General features: G+C 44.9%; 1 protein-coding gene across 2 annotated transcripts in view; it reads left to right on the top strand.

Moving 5' to 3' along the window:
- Positions 1-20,203, top strand: part of AHCYL2 (adenosylhomocysteinase like 2) — a 77,494-nt gene extending 57,291 nt beyond the window's left edge. For both annotated transcript variants that reach the window (XM_070754502.1, XM_070754503.1), the window contains exons 4-17: positions 33-133; positions 1,155-1,257; positions 1,942-2,036; positions 5,336-5,442; positions 5,961-6,077; positions 10,719-10,782; positions 10,908-10,996; positions 11,574-11,644; positions 11,819-11,913; positions 13,371-13,469; positions 14,497-14,565; positions 16,021-16,099; positions 17,281-17,401; positions 20,049-20,203. In XM_070754502.1, the coding sequence (XP_070610603.1) occupies positions 33-133; positions 1,155-1,257; positions 1,942-2,036; positions 5,336-5,442; positions 5,961-6,077; positions 10,719-10,782; positions 10,908-10,996; positions 11,574-11,644; positions 11,819-11,913; positions 13,371-13,469; positions 14,497-14,565; positions 16,021-16,099; positions 17,281-17,401; positions 20,049-20,055 (1,217 nt within the window). In that variant the 3' untranslated portion in view covers positions 20,056-20,203. The remainder of the gene's footprint in view (positions 1-32; positions 134-1,154; positions 1,258-1,941; positions 2,037-5,335; positions 5,443-5,960; positions 6,078-10,718; positions 10,783-10,907; positions 10,997-11,573; positions 11,645-11,818; positions 11,914-13,370; positions 13,470-14,496; positions 14,566-16,020; positions 16,100-17,280; positions 17,402-20,048) is intronic.
- The last annotated feature ends 649 nt before the right edge of the window (positions 20,204-20,852 follow it).

Below are 20,852 nucleotides of genomic sequence, written 5' to 3'. Positions count from 1 at the left end.
ACCCTCTCGTGTCCTTCTCTCCTTTCCCGCAGAGATGCCAGCCCTCATGGCCTTGAGGAAACGCGCCCAGGGGGAGAAGCCGCTGGCCGGAGCCAAGATCGTGGGTTGCACCCACATCACGGCTCAAACCGCCGTAAGTCCCTCCGGGCGCTCTCTGTCACTGTCTGGGCGGTTTTATTTCCCCCGAGGGGGGGGTGTCGATCCCCCAGAGGTGGGATCAACTGGTCCAGAAAACCCCACCTCGAGAAGTCACCTCCGCCTCGGAAGATGCTCCCTCGATGTAGCCCTCGACTTACAACGGCTCGCTTAGTGACCATTCCAAGTCACAAGAGGGCTAAAAAATGTGACTTAGGGATCATTTTTTCACTTGGTCGCGGGTTCGAAATTCAGCCGGTTCGTATTTATGACAGTCGCAGTGTCCCATCGGTAGGGTGGGGTGGGAGAGCGTCACACGATCCTCTTTTAACGACCTTTTCACTAGCAAAGTCAACGGGGAATTCACTTAACGACTGGGTTACACAACTTATCAACGACAGTGATTCAGTTAACAGTTGCAGCAAGAAATGTCGTAAAAGGCTCCCTCCCTCTCTCTTTTTTTTCTTTTCCTTCCTTTCTCCCTCCCTCCCTTCTTTCCTTCCTTTCTCCCTCCCTCCCTCCTTCTCTCCTTTTCTTCTTTGCTTTCCTTCCTTCCTCCCTCCTTTTTTTCTTCTCCTTTCTTCCTTCCTCTTCCCTCTCTCCCTCCTTTTCTTCTTCCTCCTTCCTTCCTCCTTTCCTTCCTTCCTTCCTTCCTTCCTCCTTGCCTGCCTCCTTCCTTTTCTTCTTCCCTCCTTCCTCTTCCCTCCCTCCTTTCCTTCTTCCTCCTTCCTTCCTCCTTTCCTTCCTTCCTTCCTTCCTCCTTGCCTGCCTCCTTCCTTTTCTTCTTCCCTCCTTCCTCTTCCCTCCCTCCTTTTCTTCGTCTCCTCCCTCCCTCCCTCCCTTCCTTCCATCCATCCAAAGAATTTTGGGAGTCAAAGTCCACGTTTGAATGAAACCCAGCAGGTGGCTTTGGCTGGATTGGAGTGGAGTGGAGGGGTAGTGGTGGTGTGTGATGGTGGGGTTGAGCAATCGCCCTGGCAATTCCGGAGCCCCTTCCTCACCGTTGCCCTTGAACGCAGGTTCTGATGGAGACCCTCAGCGCCCTGGGGGCTCAGTGCCGGTGGGCTGCTTGCAACATCTACTCCACCCTCAACGAAGTGGCAGCTGCCTTGGCTGAGAACGGTAAGGAAGGCTTGGTCTTTCTCGAGGGAGGGGCTGTCCCCCCCAAACTCCCCCCCAAGGTGGGTGAGGGTACCGGGACGGAAGGGGCTCAGCCCTGATCCCTCCATCCATTCATCCATCATCTATTACACTGGCCAACACATCAGCAAAAGTCAAATGTCTGTTTGATGGAGTTTGATATGCTTTGTTTTGCTCCATCACATAGAAGCAATTTTTAAAAAAATAACATTTATTAGTTTTCCCAAGTTTTAAAAACATTACTATAGCTTCATACAGATCTATGCCCAATTTCATATATTTGTTACATTTCTTATATCACCTCTTTATAGATACATATATTTATTTCTCGTTTTTTATACATCCTTTCACACTTTTTACCTTTGTTGCCAATCCAATTATATTTGAATTATTCCAAATCTCATAGTATTCTGAGTTATTAGTTTCCTTGATCTCCGTGGTCATCCTATGAATTCCTGCACCTCTGTAGATTTTGTCTATGATATTATTTTCTGAAGCATCTTTGTTATTGCGCTATTTCTACATTTCCAATGTATCTGGCAATTACTGTTTTCTTAATTATTATTATTTATTAAATTTATATGCCGCCCCTCTCCGAAGACTCGGGGCGGCTCACAACGTATAAGAACCAGTATACATCGAGATGAAAATAAGTTTCTCTTCCAGGGTTTCCTGTCTTTGCTTGGAAAGGAGAATCCGAGGACGATTTCTGGTGGTGCATTGACCGATGCGTCAACGTCGAAGGCTGGCAGCCCAACATGGTGAGCGCCGGGAGCCAAAGTCTGCGACTGCGGACCTACAAACACGGACCGACTCTCCTTCTTTGGGGCCAATTTTCCAGAGAAGCTTCCATGAATTCTGTTCTCAGCACAGGGTTGAACTAGATGACCTCACTAACCTTTCCCCGGTTCTCAGGTCACGGGAGTTGCTTGTTAAAGAGTAATGATGTTGTTAATAGGCTTATTACTTACCTACCTTGCAGGTATTATTTGGAGAAAATAACATATATAATTACAGCACAGGCCTAGTGGTGACCTCTGGGTGCCCCACCCTTAGGGCCCTGGAGGTTTGGATTATTCATTGGAGGGGGGCAATGTGGGAAGCAGGCGGGTGCTGGGAAAGGTTAATGAGAGTTTTTGGACAGGGCAGTGGACCGGAACGTAATGTTTCCATGATCCTGAGCCAAAATGTTGACTTGTGCTGGGTGGCAAGTACATTGAGATGTTAACGCTTCTTCTGGTAGGAATGGTAGGTTCAGAATTGGAGGTGTCCTCATGACACTGGTCAACACACACAAAAATCATCATCATCAGAGGTAACATGTCTGTTTTATGGAGTTTGATGTGCTGATTCCAAAAATATGCTTCGTTTTTCTCCATCACATAAGGTGTCTGATATAGAAGCAATTTTGTTATTACGTTATTTCTACATTTTCACTGTTGAGGAGTTCTTTGATTTGGACTCTGATTTAGTGTGGATGCTACCTGGAACCTATGGTCTACTTTGTCAAATGCCTTACTGAAGTCCAAGTAAACTACTGTGTGGTCCTTGATGCTCTCTGAGCTTGGTTGTTTCCTTGCAGACCTTTCCGTACCCAACACGGTCACATTCCCAAACTCCACACTCCTTTGCACTGATAACGTTACCTAGTTGGGCTATGAAACGTCCACAGGGAAAAACCACCAAACTCCAAAAGCACCAAGGATGCTAACCAGACCATATTCGCCACCCTCTCGACATCAGATCCTGCCATCTGTAGGCAAACATCAAAGATGGAGGCTCTAAAGAAATAATAATAATGATAATGATAATAATAATTGGACCAGATTACCTCCGGAACCGCCTGCTACCGCACGTATCCCAGCGACCGATAAGGTCCCACACAGTTGGCCTTCTCCGGGTCCCGTCGACTAAACAATGTCAGTTGGCGGGCCCCAGAGGAAGAGCCTTCTCTCTGGTGGCCCCGGCCCTCTGGGACCAACTCCCCCCGGAGATTAGAACTGCCCCCACTCTCCCTGTCTTTCGCAAACTACTCAAGACTCATTTATATACCGCCAGGCATGGGGGAGTTGAGATATTCCTTCCCCCTAGGGCCTAGGCCATTATAAGTTATGCATGGTATGTCTGTGTGTATGTTTGGTTTTATAATAAGGGTTTTTAGTTTTATTAATTGGATTGTTACATGCTGTTTTTTATCATTGTTGTTAGCCGCCCCGAGTCTACGGAGAGGGGCGGCATACAAATCCAATCTATCTATCTATCTATCTATCTATCTATCTATCTATCTATCTATCTATCTATCTATCTATCTATCATTTTATATATATATATATATATATTTGTTTTCGTAAATTTTCACGGGTATATACACATATATATATATATATATTATATATAATAATAATAAGTTAGATTTGTATGCCGCCCCTCTCCGAGGACTTGTAGATCCTGTCGGGCTCTTGTGCTGGCTAAAAGACCTTCCCCAAGAACGGGCCAATTTAGGCTGCATACCACGTTCTCTTTTTCCCAGAAAAGATATTGCCAGAAAATGCCACTCTTAATTTATTGTGGCACTTCAAGAAGGAGAAGTGGATTATACAACATTCTTAATTAACTGAAGATTAATGAGCTGGAGCCTTGAGTGGGAGGGAGGGGTGTGTGGGAACGGGGCCTATATGTGTTGTGGCCACTATTGATGAAAAACATTTATGAAAAAAATAAAAAACTTTTTGCAGAAAAAAATGATATATGTACTGATAGAAAGCTTTCAGTTAGTTTTGTATGTATGAAATACGTACATACGTTTACACATGTCTGCTGGTTCTTTTAAGTAATGCTGAACAATATTCCAAAATTTTGTAAAATATTATGGACTAGATTTGAAAGTAAGGGAATGAATGATATATCACACCCACACCCACACACCCCAGGAAAGAGAAGCAGAAATGGTTAATCTGATTCTGGATTTTGTGTTTGCAATGAGGGGGGAAAAAAAGATGAAACTTTGATTCTGTTTGTGCAAACTAGAACGGGCTTATTCTTACAGAAATGTGGTTCTAATGTTGCTGCCTTCAACGTTGGTGCCTTTTTCTTATTTTTCTCCTGTTAAATTATATCCCTTCTCTTTCCCTTCTTCTCTTCTTAACTTTCCCATGGTTTTTTTCCTTTGTATTTTATACTTTGATTAACTAATAAAAAAGTTAAATCATACAAGGATATAATAATATTTATATACACGATACTAGTAAAAAGAGAAACATGAGGACAGGGGACAGAAGGCACGCTGGTGCACTTATGCACGCCCCTTGCTGAACTCTTAGGAATCGGGAGGGGTCAACGGTGGGTAGTCTAAGGGTAAAGTTTTGGGGGTTAGATGATGATACTACAGAGTCTGATAGTGAGTTCCAGGCAGATAGTTTCAACAGATAGTATCATTTTTAAATAATGATAGGGTTTTATATGTTTTTTAATATTAGATTTGTTCCACTGCTATATTGTTTTTATTACTGTTGTGAGCCGCCCCGAGTCTTCGGAGAGGGGCAGCATACAAATCTAATAAATAATAATAATAATAATAATAATAATAATAATAATAATATCCAGTTACTAAAGTCGTATTTCCTGCAGTCGAGTTTAGAGCGGTTTACTTTAGGTTTGTATCTGTTGTGTGCTCGTGTGTTGTTGTGGTTGAAGCTGAAGGGGTCGTTGACAGGATGGACGTTGTAGCAGATGATTTTATGGGCTATGCTTAGGTCGCATTTAAGGCGACGTAGTTCTAAGCTTTCTAAACCTAGGATTGTAAGTCTAATTGTGTAGGGGATTCTGTTGCGAGTGGAGGAGTGGAGGACACTTCTAGTAAAGTATCTCTGGACGCTTTCTATGTCCGAAACGCGGTGTGGGTTCCAGACAGATGAGCTGTATTCAAGGATTGGCCTGGTGAAATTTTTCTATGCTCTGATTAGTATTGTGAGATTACCGGAGCAGAAGCTACGTAGGATTAGGTAAAGTTGTCATCCTAGTCAAACAGTCGCATTTACCTGTGGTCAACGTTGGCTTGCAGATCCTGGATGATGGTGGAGACCTCACACACTGGATCTACAAGAAATACCCAAACATGTTCAAGAAAATCAAAGGCATCGTTGAAGAAAGCGTCACCGGAGTTCACAGGTAAATTGTACTTGAGATGGGGCGGCCATTGTATCCTTGAGAACATTTTATTTCCCTACAACCACGAGTCAAATGGAGCCCAAAATTTATGTTGCTAAGTGTCAAGGGTGAGTTTTTCCTCTGTTTTATTACTTTTCTTGTTGCATTCAGTGTTAACCGAGTCACCTAAGCATTGAGTGAATGTGACGGTTTATTTTTGGGGAGGTATACGTTTTTTATTTTTCTCCTCCTTAAAATAAAAACATACATGGATAAAAAAACACAGAATCAGTACATAGCAATATACACTGCTCAAATAAATATAACTTCAAATAAATCCAACTTCTGTGAAATCAAACTGTCCACTTAGGAAGCAACACTGATTGACTGTCAATTTCACAGGCTGTTGTGGAAATGAAATAGTTGTGCAAGGTGTTAACCCTGACACATTTCATCTCCGAGCGAAGGGAATTGTGAGAAACTCCTGGTTGTGGTGCTTTTTGTTTGCGTTTTTTTTAATTCCCCAACTCTCTTGCCAGGTTGTACCAACTCTCGAAGGCCGGCAAGCTGTGCGTTCCCGCCATGAACGTCAACGATTCGGTCACCAAACAGAAGTTCGACAACTTGTACTGCTGCCGGGAATCTATTCTGGACGGGTAGGTGTTCTGTCGGGCTCTCTGGTGGAATCCTCCCAAAAATTCACAGGTACAAATTTCAGACACACACACGTTTAAAAATTCAAAACAATGTTCTTTATAATGACAATTCACTTAAACCAAGCCCTCTTTTGGTATAGCAAAGAGCCCTTGTCTCCAAACAAACTGGTAATTGGTACAAGTCCCTTATCAGTTCTGTGATACTTAGCTTGCAGCTGTGAGGCAATTCACAGTCCTTCCTCTTCCACAAAGTGAAACACACTTTGCTCTGGTTTAGTTTCAAAGCGGGGGAAAATCAGCACACAAAAGGTCAAAGTCACTAAAGCAGTCACAAAACACAACGATCAGATAATCCTCCACAATGGCCAAACCCACAGGCTGCTCTTTATAGCAGCCTCACTAATGACCACTGCCCCACCCAACCACAGGTGGCCTCATTTTCTCTGATAATAATCTCTCAGTTGTTGCTGCCTATGCATCGCTCTCCGCATGCGTGGCTGTATCATTAACTCTTGTTCTGAATCCAAGGAGGAGCTAGAGAATTGATCTCCTTCTGAGCTGTCTGCCCCATTCTCCTCCTCCCTGTCACTCATGTCTTCTTGGTCAGAGGAGCCTTCATCAGCAGATTCCACCGGGGGGGGGGCAAAACAGGCCTGCAGCATGTGGATGTCTCCCCCACATCTACAGTCCTTGGGGCAGGAGCTGGGCCAGAGCTAACCACAACAGGTAGGTGTCCCCCATTCCTGCTGTGGACATCTTCTACGAAGGTTCTGTAGGTGGCCCTCGCCGTAAAGGCCACAAGGGAGGGAGCCTGAAATTTACGTTGCCGAGCAAGACAGTTGTGAATTGAGATTTGTCCCATTATCGGCCAAGTGTGATTGGACGCACAATAATTTGTCTTTGGTGCAGATGCTCTCAGTGGACATAAAAGAAAAGATACATTTGTCAAGAATCATCAGGTCCAACACTTGAGGATTGTCATAGGGGTCAAATAAGCAATGAAGAAACAATCAATATTAATAAAAATCTGAAGGATACAAGCAACAAGTCACAGTCATACAGTCAACATGGGAGGAAATGGGTGAAAGGAATGATGAGAAAAAACTAGTATAAATAGAAGTGCAGACTTAGTAAAAAGTTTGACAGTGTTGAGGGAATTATTTGTTTAGCAGAGTGATGGCGTTCGGGGAAAAACTCTTCTTGTGTCTAGTTGTCTTGGTGTGCAGTGCTCTGTAGCGACGTTTTGAGGGTAGGAGTTGAAACAGTTTATGTCCAGGATGCGAGGGGTCAGTCAATATTTCCACAGCCCTCTTTTTGCAGTCTACAGGTCCTCAATGGAAGGCAGGTGGGCAGCCACTGTTTTTCCTGCAGTTCTGATTCTCCTCTGAAGTCTGTGTCAGTCTTGTTGGGTTGCAGGACTGAACCAGACAGTTATGGAGGTGCAGATGACAGACTCAGTGGTTCCTCTGCAGAACTGTATTACAGGGACTTTCCCCACCATCACCACCACCCCAGTTCGTAAGGGAATTGCTGCAGCTAAATTAGCAACACTTATTTCCTGAAAATGAGAACTATTAACTAGTGCAACAACTTAGAAACATAGAAGACTGACGGCAGAAAAAGACCTCATGGTCCATCTAGTCTGCCCTTATACTATTTTTTCTATTTTATCTTAGGATGGATATATGTTTATCCCAGGCATGTTTAAATTCAGTGACTGTGGATTTACCAACCATGTCTGCTGGAAATTTGTTCCAAGCATCTACTACTCTTCCAGTAAAATAATATTTTCTTCTCACATTGCTTTTGATCTTTCCCCTAACTAACTTCAGATTGTGTCCCCTTGTTTTTGTGTTCACTTTCCTATTAAAAACACTTCCCTCCTGAACCTTATTTAACCCTTTAACATATTTAAATGTTTCTATCATGTCCCCCCTTTCCCTTCTGTCCTCCAGACTCTACAGATTGAGTTCATGAAGTCTTTCCTGATACGTTTTATGCTTAAGACCTTCCACCATTCTTGTAGCCCGTCTTTGGACCCCTTCAATTTAATCCATATCTTTTTGTAGGTGAGGTCTCCAGAACTGGACACAGTATTATTCCAAATGGGGTCTCACCAGCGCTCTATATAGCGGGATCACAATTTGCCACCAGAATTTGTGGGTGCTCCAAACTGGAGATTTTTAAGAAGAGTTTGGACAACCATTTGTCTCCAATAGTGTAGGGTCTGCTGCTTGAGCAGGGGGTTGGGCTACATAACCTCCAAGGATCCTTCAAGCTATGTTATTCTGTTCTGTTCTATTCCCCCCCCCCCCCCAATTTACGTATGTGCGTGTGAGCATATCTGCCCACCTTCAGGGCCTTATTGCTTTATCCTTCTATTTATAAGGCCAGTTGGAGTTAAGGAGAAACCTCCTGACAACTGAGAACAATTAACCAGGGGAACAGCTTGCCACCAGAAGGCGTAGGACCCAGATTAAACATAGAAACATAGAAGACTGACGGCAGAAAAAGACCTCCTGGTCCATCTAGTCTGCCCTTATACTATTTTTTCTATTTTATCTTAGGATGGATCTATGTTTATCCCAGGCATGTTTAAATTCAGTGACTGTGGATTGACCAACCCCGTCTGCTGGAAGTTTGTTCCAAGGATCTACTACTCTTTCAGTAAAATAATATTTTCTCACGTTGCTTCTGATCTTTCCCCCAACTAACTTCAGATTGTGTCCCCTTGATTGTTGAGGGCAAGAGGCTGACTCGGTAAGCTGCTTAGAGAGGGCTGTAAAGCATTGTGAAACGGTATTTAAGTCTAAATGCTATTGCTGCTATATCTATATATCTGTATCACCTATATCTACATCTATATCTATATCCATTCATCCATCTATCCATCTCTCTCATCTGTCTGTCTGTCTGTCTGTCTCTTCTCTATCAACATCTACATCTGTATCTATCTCTAGATAGATATTTACTATCTTTTTACAACAGCCTTGGAGATGAAGTGGTTAGAGTTTGTTTGTTTGTTTGTTTGTTTTATTTGTTTATTTATTTCTTACTTACTTACTTACTTACTTACTTACTTACTTACTTACTTACTTACTTATTAGATTTGTATGCCGCCCCTCTCCGTAGACTCGGGGCGGCTCACAACAACAACAAAGACAATGTAAGAACAAATCTAATAATTTAAAAAACACTAAAAACCCCATTATTAAAAGCAAGCATACACACAAACATACCATGTATAAACTGTATAGGCCCGGGGGAGATGTCTCAATTCCATGCCTGACAGCAGAGATGGGTCTTAAGAACTTTACGAAAGGCAAGGAGGGTGGAGGCAGTTCTAATCTCCGGGGGGGGAGCTGGTTCCAGAGGGTTGGGGCCGCCACAGAGAAGGCTCTTCCCCTGGGGCTCGCCAAACGACATTGTTTCGTTGACGGGACCCAGAGAAGGCCCACTCTGTGGGACCTAACTGGTCGCTGGGATTCGTGCAGCAGAAGGGGGTCCCGGAGATAGTCTGGTCCGATGCCATGAAGGGCTTTATAGGTCATAACCAACACTTTGAATTGTGACCGGAAACTGGTCGGCAACCAATGCAGACTGCGGAGTGTGGGTGTAACATGGGCATACCTAGGTAAGCCCATGACTGCTCTCGCAGCTGCATTCTGCACGACCTGAAGTTTCCGAACACTTTTCAGAGGTCGCCCCATGTAGAGTGCAGTACTGGTGCAGTCCGTAGAGTTATAAAGGTCCTTGTAGATCTTCTAGTCCAACCCACATACTCAAGCTGCAGAAGTTGTGGGTGCTCCATCATCAAGATGAGATTGGACCCCCGTTTGCCTGGAAAGATAGGGGGTTGGACTAGAAGACCTCCAGGGTCCCTTCCAGCTCTATTCTGATTGAGTGGCCTTAGAAAACACAGGTCATAAATAAAAGGAAAGGAATTGGGCTCCTCTGGGGGTCAGAAACTGGAGCAGCGTCCCGGCTTCGTCCCGTGGGGACCACGATTAGAAAGGGGGAGTCGCTCTTCCTCCGCGTTTGTTAACCTGTTTTCCACACTGGCTAAAAATAGACGGGAATATAGGGCACGACCGTCGCAAGCAGAAGGGGCTTCCCTCCGAAAGGAAGCACGTTCTTTTCTGCAGAGCCATTTGGGGCGGACGGGGAGGGGGGGTGGCCTTCTCGCAGATCACCTGTCAGAAATTAGGACGTCGAAGGAAAAAAGCCAGAATCCAGAGTGATCAGAAGCCGCGAAGAGACGTTTTAGGAGATAGCAGTAGCATTGAGACTTATATGTCGCTTCCCGGTGCTTTTCCAGCCCTCTCTAAGCTGATCCTTCCCCTGTAGGCCCCTGCAAATCTCCCACTGCAGCGAGCTGACTGGACGTTCCAGTTGACCCTACAGTCCATAAAGAGATGGGGGAAAGAACGTAGAACGGGTGTGTGTGTGTGTGCGGGCCTTTGCTCCTGTTTGTATTCTGCAATCTCTGCTTGTTGCAACCAGGGTGTCTTTCCACAAAACCCTCTGCAGAAACCTTCCACCTGAGTCTTGGCAGCAATTATAATTCCCAGCTATGGTGAGGTGGGGGCTGGCTGGGCCTGGAATCAATGGGGGCCTTTTTCCTCTTTTCTGCCCCCCCAGCCTGAAAAGGACCACCGACATGATGTTTGGAGGGAAGCAGGTGGTCGTCTGCGGCTACGGAGAGGTCAGTCCAGTTGCGTTTGGCGGGCAGGGGATGGCTGGGGATGGATTCCCAGGCAGGGCCTTCTTGCCTTCAGCCCCCCCCCCCCCCCAAAAGCCCCTGCCTGACCTTCTCCTCTTCTGCTCCAGGTGGGGAAAGGATGCTGCGCGGCCCTGAAAGCCATGGGCTCCATCGTCTACGTGACCGAGATCGATCCCATCTGTGCCCTTCAAGCCTGGTAAGGCCTGGAATTTGGGGGGGGGGGGTGACTTTGTGCAGGGGGGTGGACTACTTTACAGGGGGTCTCCAAGCTTGGCCACTTTACGTCTTGTGGACTTCAACTCTCAGAGTTCCTTAGCCAGCTGAGGAAAGGAAAGGAAGGGAGGAGGAGGAGGGGAGGGAGGGAGGGAGAAAGAAAGGAAGGAGGAAGGGAGGAAGAAGAAAAGGATGGAGGAAGAAAGGAGGAGGAGGGAAGGAAGGGAAGGAAAGGAAGGAAGAAGAAAAGGAGGGAAAGAGGGAGAAACAGGAAGGAAATAAAGAAAAAGAAAGAAAGAAAGAAAGGGGAGAAGGAAAGGAAGGAGAAGAAGGGAAGGAGAAAGGAAGAAGGAAAAAGAGAGAAAGAAAAAATGGAGAAAGAAAGAAAGGAAGGAGAAGGGGAGAAAAAGATAGAAAGGAAGGAAGGAGAAGGAGGGAAGAAGAAAAAAAGAAGGAAGAAAATTTGTGGGAGGGTGTCTTAGATTTTGGGGTGGGACTTTTCTGGGGAATCCCCTGCCCCACGAATCTCAGGCTTTGTTTTTCTCCCTCCCTCCTGCCAGCATGGACGGCTTCCGTCTGGTGAAACTCAACGAAGTCATTCGGCAAGTGGACATTGTTATCACCTGCACAGGTAACTCCGGAGGGGAGAGAAGGGGGGGATTGGGAGGGGGTCTTGATCCAGGAGCTCTTCCCCTTCCAGGGACCGGCAGGAGGCGAGACCAGCAGCCTTTGCGGGGTGTGTGTGTGTGTGATGCAGCGTCTGGATTGAGGGCTCAGTCGGTGATCTCCCGTTTTCGTTTTGCAGGCAACAAAAATGTGGTGACCAGAGAACATCTGGACAGGATGAAGAACGGCTGCATTGTCTGTAACATGGGACATTCCAACACAGAAATAGATGTGGTAAGATGTAGCTTCCTTTTCTTTCTTTCTTTCTTTCTTTCTTTCTTTCTTTCTTTCTTTCTTTCTTCCCTTCCCTTCCTCCTCTTTCCTTCCTTCCCTCATTCCTTCCTTTCTTCCCTTCCTTCCTTTCCTTCCCTTTCCCTCCTTCCTTCCTTCCTTCTTTCTCTTCCTTCCCTCCTTGTCATCTTCCCTTCCTCCCTCCCTCAAGCTTTGTCGCCTTCCTTCTTTTCCTCCCTCTCTGTTTCTCTCCTTAGTCGCTTCCTGTCTTCCTTCTTCCTTCCAGTTTCCTTCTATCTCTTATTCCTTCCTTCACTCCTTGATTCTTTGTCACCTTCCTTCCTTTCCTCCTTCTCTCAATGTTTCTATCCTTCTTTCCTCTCTTCCTTCTTCCTTCCAGTTTCCTTCTACCTCCTGTTCCCTCCCTCTCCCTTCCTCCCTTCCCTCCCTCCTTCCTTCTCTTCCTTCCCTCATTCTTTCCTTCCTTCTCTTCCTTCCTTCCCTCCCTCCCTCCTTCCTTCTCTTCCCTCTCCCTCCCTTCCTTCCTTCCTTCCTTGACTTGTTTAATGCCCACAGTGGTTAGAACACAGTATTGCAGGCAAATGCTGCCCACCACCGGCTCCAGGTTGACTCGGCCTTCCATCCTTCTTCCCAGGTGGGTCAAAGGAGGACCCAGATTGTTGGGGGCAAGAGGCCGGTTCTGTAAACCTCTTAGAGGGGGCTGGAAAAGCACCGTGAAGGGCTATTCCTTCCTTCCTCCCTCCCTCCCTCTGAAGAGAGCCACCCCCCACCCACCCACCCAAGTGGCCCATTGCAGTGGGCCCGGGGTGTATTATCTCAGACAGGAAGCTCCTTAAAGCCAGTGTCTCTCAACTTCCTCCACTTCCTGGCTGGGGAATTCTGGGAGCTGAAGTCCCCACGGTTTAAACATGGCTAACATTGAGAAGAATTGCTCGTGTTACTTACAGTTATAGAAAAAAACTTGATTTAGAAATAGATGCAAATTGCAAGTACCATCAAACTTCACAAATGTGTAAAATGGTATTCGAATGACACAAGTAGGCTGTAATAAATAACGGTCAACGGTCAACGGTTGACATTTATGTTAAATGTGGAGTGCCTAAGGTCTGAAATTTGTAAATATAGAACCTCCTCTTTTTATGTTCGTACATTTTGTAAGTCATGTTTTGTTATTGTTTGTGTAATTTTTGCGTGTGTAAATATTTAGCCGCCCTGAGTCTTCGGAGAGGGGCGGCATACAAATCTAATATATTATTATTATTATTAAATTATTATTATTAATAAAGACTTTTTTAAAAAAAAAAGAGAGAGAAGAATTGTTCTAGACTGGAGAGTTTGCAACAACCTCAAAGTGGGATCAGACCAGGCTGGAAATATTTAGCCACTGTCCCTTGTGAGTCTCTGGGCAGTTCTGACCCTTTGACCTGCTTCTCTTCCAGGCCAGCTTGCGTACCCCAGAGCTGACTTGGGAGCGGGTGAGGTCCCAGGTCGACCACGTCATCTGGCCGGATGGGAAGAGAATCGTTTTGCTGGCTGAAGTAAGTGAGCCCCTCTGCAGTGCCGAGGAGTTGAGAGCGGGGCCTTGGCTTGTGGGGTGGGCAGGCCCCTCACTACTACCTCTGCAATGACGAAGAGCAGGGGTCTCCCACCTTGGCCAACTTTAAGACTTTAGGGACTTCAACTCCCAGAGTTCCTCGGCCAGCTTTGAATTCTGGGAGTTGAAGTCCCCAAGTCTTAAATGTTGGCCAAGGTTGGAGACCCACGTTGGTACTATGTGTATAACAGTTGAGTTTGGCAATATACACTGCTCAAACAATAAAGGGAACACTTAAAAGACAGAGTATCTGTGAAATCAAACTGTCCACTTAGGAAGCAGCACTGATCGACAGTCAATTTCACCTGCTGTTGTGCAAATTGAATAGTTGTGCAAATGAAATATTCAATGAGAATATTTCATTCATTCAGATCTAGGATGTGCTATTTAAGTGTTCCCTTTATTTTTAGCATTATATAACATTATATAATTTTTAGCTAACAATGAATGCTTGTATGTATTGAAGCACTATCGCTTTAAGAGTTAGTGTTGCAGATGGCCACTAGAGGGAGCCAGAAGCCTGATTCTCTCTCTCTGTGTGTGTGTGTGTGTGTGTGTGTGTTTCTCTGCTCATTTTGTGTTGATTCATTGGGACTGCTGTAGTAAGAACTGTGTGTACAATGATAGTTTATGTACTTGTAGTATTGTATATGTATTGGGAGTTATTGACTGGTTTAACTGTGCATGACTGGATTGTTTAACTATGCATTTTAATGCATCTGGTTTGCATGACTGAACCATCACTCATATCTCCTGACTACATGCTGGATATCCACTAGGATTCCACGTTTTTCCTTTATGCCTGTGCATCCTTGATAACTCAGGGGTCACTCTGCTCACCCCTTAACAACCCCTGCCGAAGAGGACCCCTTCTTGAGGCTCCTTTGGGAAGGCCGACAGGGGGGGCCACGTTAGGAGTCAATCCGGGTGCTGACATATCGCTCCTCCCTTTTTCTTCCCCACCCCCAAAGGGACGCCTCTTGAACCTCAGCTGCTCCACAGTGCCAACCTTTGTGCTGTCGATCACAGCCACCACTCAGGTGAGTCGAGACGGACAGGTGGGTTATCAGTGTTGTCGAAAAGTTCGACACTGTTGGCGAAGAGAACACAGTTGCTTGTAACGTGATCGCAATTTCCTCTTTTTTTGGCTTTCGGATTGTCTCTTTCGAACGGTATTGTAGACGTTGTCGGTGTCTATGTGCCCGATGATGGCTTGATCGTCTTTTGAACGTGGCTTGGTTTAGGATGCTCCAGAGTTTCCCAGTTGAAACCACGGCGCAGTCTGTCCACCACGTGCTGTGAGATTCAAGCCTTTTCATTCTCGGCTGGGAATTGGCGTCCGTGGATGAAAGGGGAGGCTCTTTGCTCGATGCTAAGCAGACCAGATGGGCTGGAGGAGGAGGAACAGCAGGTCCTGGACTCGTTCTCAGTGGAGGAGCCGATGTCCAGGACACTGCCTCTTGGGCCGGGATGCCTTCTGGCTTTGAGAGTCCAGTTCTATTTTTTAATTTCAAACCCAGGCGTGGGCAAGTCTGAGATTTCTGCTTCTTTCCCGTTCTGCTTTTTCTTGCTCTGGGGGTCCTGCAGGGCTTGCGGGAGTCACTCAAAGACTAATAATAATAATAATAATAATAATAATAATAATAATAATAATAATAATAATAATAATAATAATAATGTTTAGTTTCCACCCATTGCTTGCTTGCTTGCTTGCTTGCTTGCTTGCTTATTTATTTATTTACTTACTTACTTACTTACTTACTTACTTACTTACTTACTTACTTACTTACTTACTTACTAGACTCGGGGCGGCTCACAACAGTAATAGAAAAAACAATGTAGAATACAAATCTTTGGAGTCTTCGGAGAGGGGCGGCATACAAATCTAAATAATAAAATAAATAAATAATACATAAATCTAATAATTAAAACTAAAAACCCATAATTTTAAAAAAACATGCACACAACATTCTTGTCCTACTCTCAGGTGCTTTGGAGAATAGCTTGACTCCCTCTTCTTTGTTGAGATATTGGAAGACTGGTATCATGTCTCCCGTGGTCCTACTTTTCATTAAACTCGCCATGCCCAGTTCCTGCAACCGTTCTTCATAGGTTTGAGCCTCCAGTCCCCTCATCCTCTTTGTGGCTCTTCTCTGCACTCTTTCTAGAGTCTCAACCTCCTTTTTGCATTGTGGCGACCAAAACTGAACGCAGGATTCCATATGTAGCCTTACCAAGGCCTTATAAATTGGTATTAACACTTCACGTGATCTTGATTCTATCCCTCTGTTAATGCAGCCTGGAACTGTGTTGGCTTTTTTGGCAGCTGCTGCACACAGCTGGCTCCGATTTCAATGGTTGCCCACTAGGACTCCAAGGTCCCTCTCGCAGTTGCTACTGTTGTGCAATGTATCACATATACCGTACCTGTGCGTTTTGTTTTTCTTGCCTAAATGGAGGACCTGACTTTTTCCACCTTCTTTGTGGCCTTGCAGGCGCTGGCCTTGATAGAGCTCTACAACGCCCCTGAGGGTCGCTACAAGCAGGATGTCTACCTCCTGCCGAAGAAAATGGGTAAGTGGGGCGGTGGGCACGGGACTCCCCCCCTTGGAAGGCACTCCGGCTCTCTCCTCTGCTTTCCCCAAGGAAACGTTGAACGTAGAATAATAATAAGAGTTGGAGGGACCCTTAGAGGTCTTCTAGTCTGACCCCGCCTGCCCAAGTGGACCCGACACCATTTTAGAAACATAGGAACATAGAAGATTGACAGCAGAATAAGACCTCCTGGTCCATCTGGTCTGCCCTTATACTGTTTCCTGTATTTTATCTTAGGATGGATGGATGTTTATTCCAGGCATGTTTACATTCAATGACTGTGGATTTACTAACCACGTCTGCCGGAAGTTTGTTCCAAGCATCTACTCCTCTTTCAAGTCAAATAATATTTTCTCACGTTGCTTCTGATCTTTCCCCCAACTAACCTCAGATTGTACCCCCTTGTTCTTGTGTTCACTTCCCTCCTGGACCTTATTTAACCCTTTAACATATTTAAATGTTCCGATCCTGTCCCCCCCTTTCCCTTCTGTCCTCCAGACTATACAGATGGAGTCCATGAAGTCTTTCCTGATACGTTTTATGCTTAAGACCTTCCACCATTCTTGTAGCCCGTCTTTGGACCCCTTCAGTTTTATCAATATCTTTTTGTAGGTGAGGTCTCCAGAACTGAACACAGTACTCCAAATGGGGTCTCACCAGCGCTCTATATAAGGGGATCACAATCTCCCTCTTCCTGCTTGTTATACTTCTTGCTATGCAGCCAAACATTCTACCTGCTTTCCCTACTGCCTGACTGCACTGTTCACCTATAGTCCAGTCCCTTTTGAAATGGTTTAGGCTGGGCCTCCTGCTCCAACCGTCAGACTAGAGGACCTCCAAGGTCCCATCCAATTCTCTTATTACGGGTAATCCTCGACCTATCACTACAATTGAGCCCAGGATTCATGCTGTTTAAGTGAAACATTTGCTAAGTGAGTTTTGGCTCATTTCACAACTTTGCTGCTGCTGTTTAAGAGAATAACGTGTACACAACCTTGGTAAACAAGGATTACTCTGCTCATACAATATCAGTGTGTGTGTGTGTGTTGCGTGTGGGTCTGAATGAGACAGAGAGACAGAGAGAGAAGGAGCTTGGCGGGGGTTTCGGCTTCTTCTCCCCTGCCCCTTCCAGTCTCACCAGCCCCTATCCTCTCTTGCAGACGAGTACGTCGCGAGCCTTCACCTGCCCACCTTCGACGCCCACCTGACGGAACTGTCGGACGAGCAGGCAAAATATTTGGGGCTGAACAAAAACGGGCCTTTTAAGCCAAACTATTACAGGTATGTCCTTTCGATGGGTAGAGTTTTCTTCGATTTTACAAAATGTATTTTTTTTTAAAAAAAGGCAACGTATACGGGTGGTCCTCGACTTACAGCGGTTCGTTTAGTGACCGTTCGAAGTTATGACATCCCTGAGCAAAGTGGCTAAAGCAGTGTTTCCCAAACGTAGCAACTTGAAGATATTTGGACTTCAACTCCCAGAATTCCCCAGCCAGCGAATGCTGGCTGGGGAATTCTGGGAGTTGAAGTCCAGATGTCTTCAAGTTGCTAAGGTTGGGAAACACTGGGCTAAAGGACAGTGTGTCACACTTTTAACGACCGTGGCAGCATCATGGGCGGTCACGTGATCCAAGTGTTCAGACTCTCGGTGACCGATTCACGTTTATGACAATGGTCGCTGTTCAGGTCAAGCTGAAGTGACTCCAAAAACTTTCTTTTCAAGGCTTTGATTTTCAAACTAGTAAATCTTTATGACATAAATGCGTCTAACATTATATAAACCTATACATCTATATACATATACATACCTATGTATGAATCATTGCATAGAAAACATTCAACACACACATCAACCATCCTGTTGACACTCCATTTTTACAACCTGTCGATGACATAGTATAAATATCCAATATAAATATATACCGCATTTTTCGGAGTATAAGACGCACCTTAGTTTTTTGGGGAGGAAAATAGGGAAAAGAAGCTGCTTACCAGGTATTTATCTGGCTAACATCTGGTCAGTTTCAGGACATTATTTTATCCCCTGGTTAGGGCTTTAAAACAAATTATTTTGAGAGAGTAACAATGGAAGAGCTTGCAAGCCAGAGCTGGGAACATCATTAGCACCTGGAAAGGAACATTTGGAGCAAGTAGAGCAATGGAAAAATCCTTAGGGCTTGGAAAACATTCTTGGCAGAGAGTAACAATGAAAGAGCTTGCAAGTGAGTAAGAGCTGGGAACATCGTTAGCACCTGGTTAGGGTTGGAAAGAAACTTACTCAGAGCAAGTTAGAGTAATGAAACAAACCCTGCAAAGACTTAGGGCTTGGAAAACATTCTTTGCAGAGAGAAACAATGAAAGAGCCTGCAAGGTAAGAGCTGGGATGATTGTTAGTAGCTAGTTGGGGGGGGGGGAGAAGCTACATTCAGAGTATAAGACTCACCCTAATTATCAGCCCCTTTTAGAGAGGAAAAGGTTGCGTCTTATACTCCGAAAAATACGGTACATTATTTACATGCTTGTTTACTTTTATTAAAGTATTATATTCATGTTACCTTCAAATATTTTCATTCATTCATTCATTTGCTATTATACAGCAATTTAACAATTCATTTATTACTTTCAAACTATAAACTGAAAACCTTGTCAAATTACGTTTATCCGCCTTTTTTTTCTTCCGGACCGTATGGAAAGGTAAGCAATTCTTGTCCATTTTATTGTGTTAGTTTATATTGTATAGTTATTGCCGTTTTCAGTTGTTGTTTTTTTATTAAGCCAATTATACCACCTGCCCCAGGTTTTATAAAATTCCGTTTCATCTTTTATCTTGTCGTTCCAATGTCATCTTAGTCAATTCTGCACATTCTAGTGCTTTGTTAACAAGGTTTAGCATGGGCCTTTTATGCAGTGGTTCTCCGCCTTTCTAATGCCGCAAGACCCCTTAATACAGCTCCTCACGTTGTGGTGACCCCCAACCATAAGTCTAACGCCAATTCTCCCGACGGAGCTTGAAGCTGATTGGCCAGAAGGTCAGAGGGACCCCAACTGTAAACGTCCAATTGCTCGGATTGTAAAAATACGTTCCAAGGCGCCAGAATAGAAGCTTTAGTTCCTAACACCAGGGGAAATTTCTCTTTTCCTGTGGCCTTAGGTGACCCTTGTGAAATGGTCCCTCGATTCCACAAAGGGGTCCCAACCCCCAGGTGGAGAACCACTGCATTTAGAGGAAGGGATGATGGAGGGATGGATAGATAGATAGAGAGAGTGATACGGATGGATAGAGGGAAAGAGAGACACATATGAGAGAGGATGGATGGATGGATGGAAGGACGGATAGATAGACTGAGTAGATAATAATAATAATAATATTAATAATAGTAATAGTAGTAGTAGTAATAATAATAATAATTATTATTATTATTATTATTATTATTAGATTTGTTTGCTGCCCCTCGGGACGGCTCACAGCAATAATAAATAATGTAGACAAATCCAATATTTAAACACTATCTAAAAACCCTTATCGTTGGGTGGTTGAACAGACAGACAGACAGACATATATTAGTGGAAGAGATGATGGAGGGATGGATAGAAGGAGAGAGACAGAGACGAACATTAGAGATGGTGGCTGGATGAATGGATGGACAGACACATGGATAGAAAGACAGGTAGAGTAGATGGGAGATGAATAGACAGAAATTTGTCTTTTCCCAGGGCCTTGGGCGACCCCTGGGAAATGGTCGTTTGACCCCCCCCCAAGGGGGTCCTGACTCCCAGGTGGACAACCACTGCTTTTACAGGCCTTTAATTTAAAAAAAAAAACTTATTTCCAGACTGTGTTTTTGCCCCCGCAATTCTCCCCTCCCCACTCCTGAAAAGCTCAGGTTCTTCTCCAACCTGTCCTCTCCTCCCTTCTCTGGTCCAACAGGTATTAAGTCTCCCGAGGAAAAGGGGAGGATCCGAACCCGAGACATCTCTCGACGACCTTTGCAGGATGACCCAGCTCAAGCTTCCGAACTCAGCACCCGGCTGCCCTAGTCCACAGTGTGTTAGGTTATTTATTTATTAAACTAGAATACCGTACTTGCGACCGATGCCCCCGTGGTGTTCTTTAAAACGGCCCTCTTATCTCCGGCGTGATGGACCCCCACGTTGTATTTGGGGGGATGTGGGGTCGTGGGTTGGAGAAGAAGGGGCTTTGATCTCATGGATTAAGAACCCAAGAAGAGCCAGGCTGAATGGGGCCAAAGCCCATCGAGTCCAGCATTCTGTGTCCACCAATTGTCCATGGGGATCTCGAGCAGAAAGAGAAGGCAAGACCCTCCCTTTCCCTTGACCCCCAACAAATGGGACTCAAGGGAACCCTGCCTGCCTCAACTAACCTTGGACAACTGTTTCAATAACCACCGATGCTACACTTGGCATCCATGAACTCTGTCTAATCCTGCCTTGAAGCTCTCCAGGTTGACAGCTGTCACAACCTCTTCTGGAAGGGAATTCAATAAACCAAGGACCCTCTAGGTGAAGAAATATTTCCCTTGATTTGTCCTCACTTTCCTACTTATGAGCTTTAGGGAGGGCCCCCTTGTCCTAGTATTGTGTGATAGAGAAAAGAATTTTTCTCTATCCACTTTTTCTATCCCATGCATGATTATTATTATTATTATTATTTATTAAATTTGTATGCTGCCCCTCTCCATAGACTCGGGGTGGCTCACAGCAATAGTGAACA

Source organism: Erythrolamprus reginae, chromosome 6 (genome assembly GCF_031021105.1).
Source record: "Erythrolamprus reginae isolate rEryReg1 chromosome 6, rEryReg1.hap1, whole genome shotgun sequence".
NCBI lineage: Eukaryota > Metazoa > Chordata > Lepidosauria > Squamata > Dipsadidae > Erythrolamprus > Erythrolamprus reginae.
Note: the sequence above shows the minus strand (reverse complement) of the source record. Positions and strands in the feature narration are given on the sequence as shown.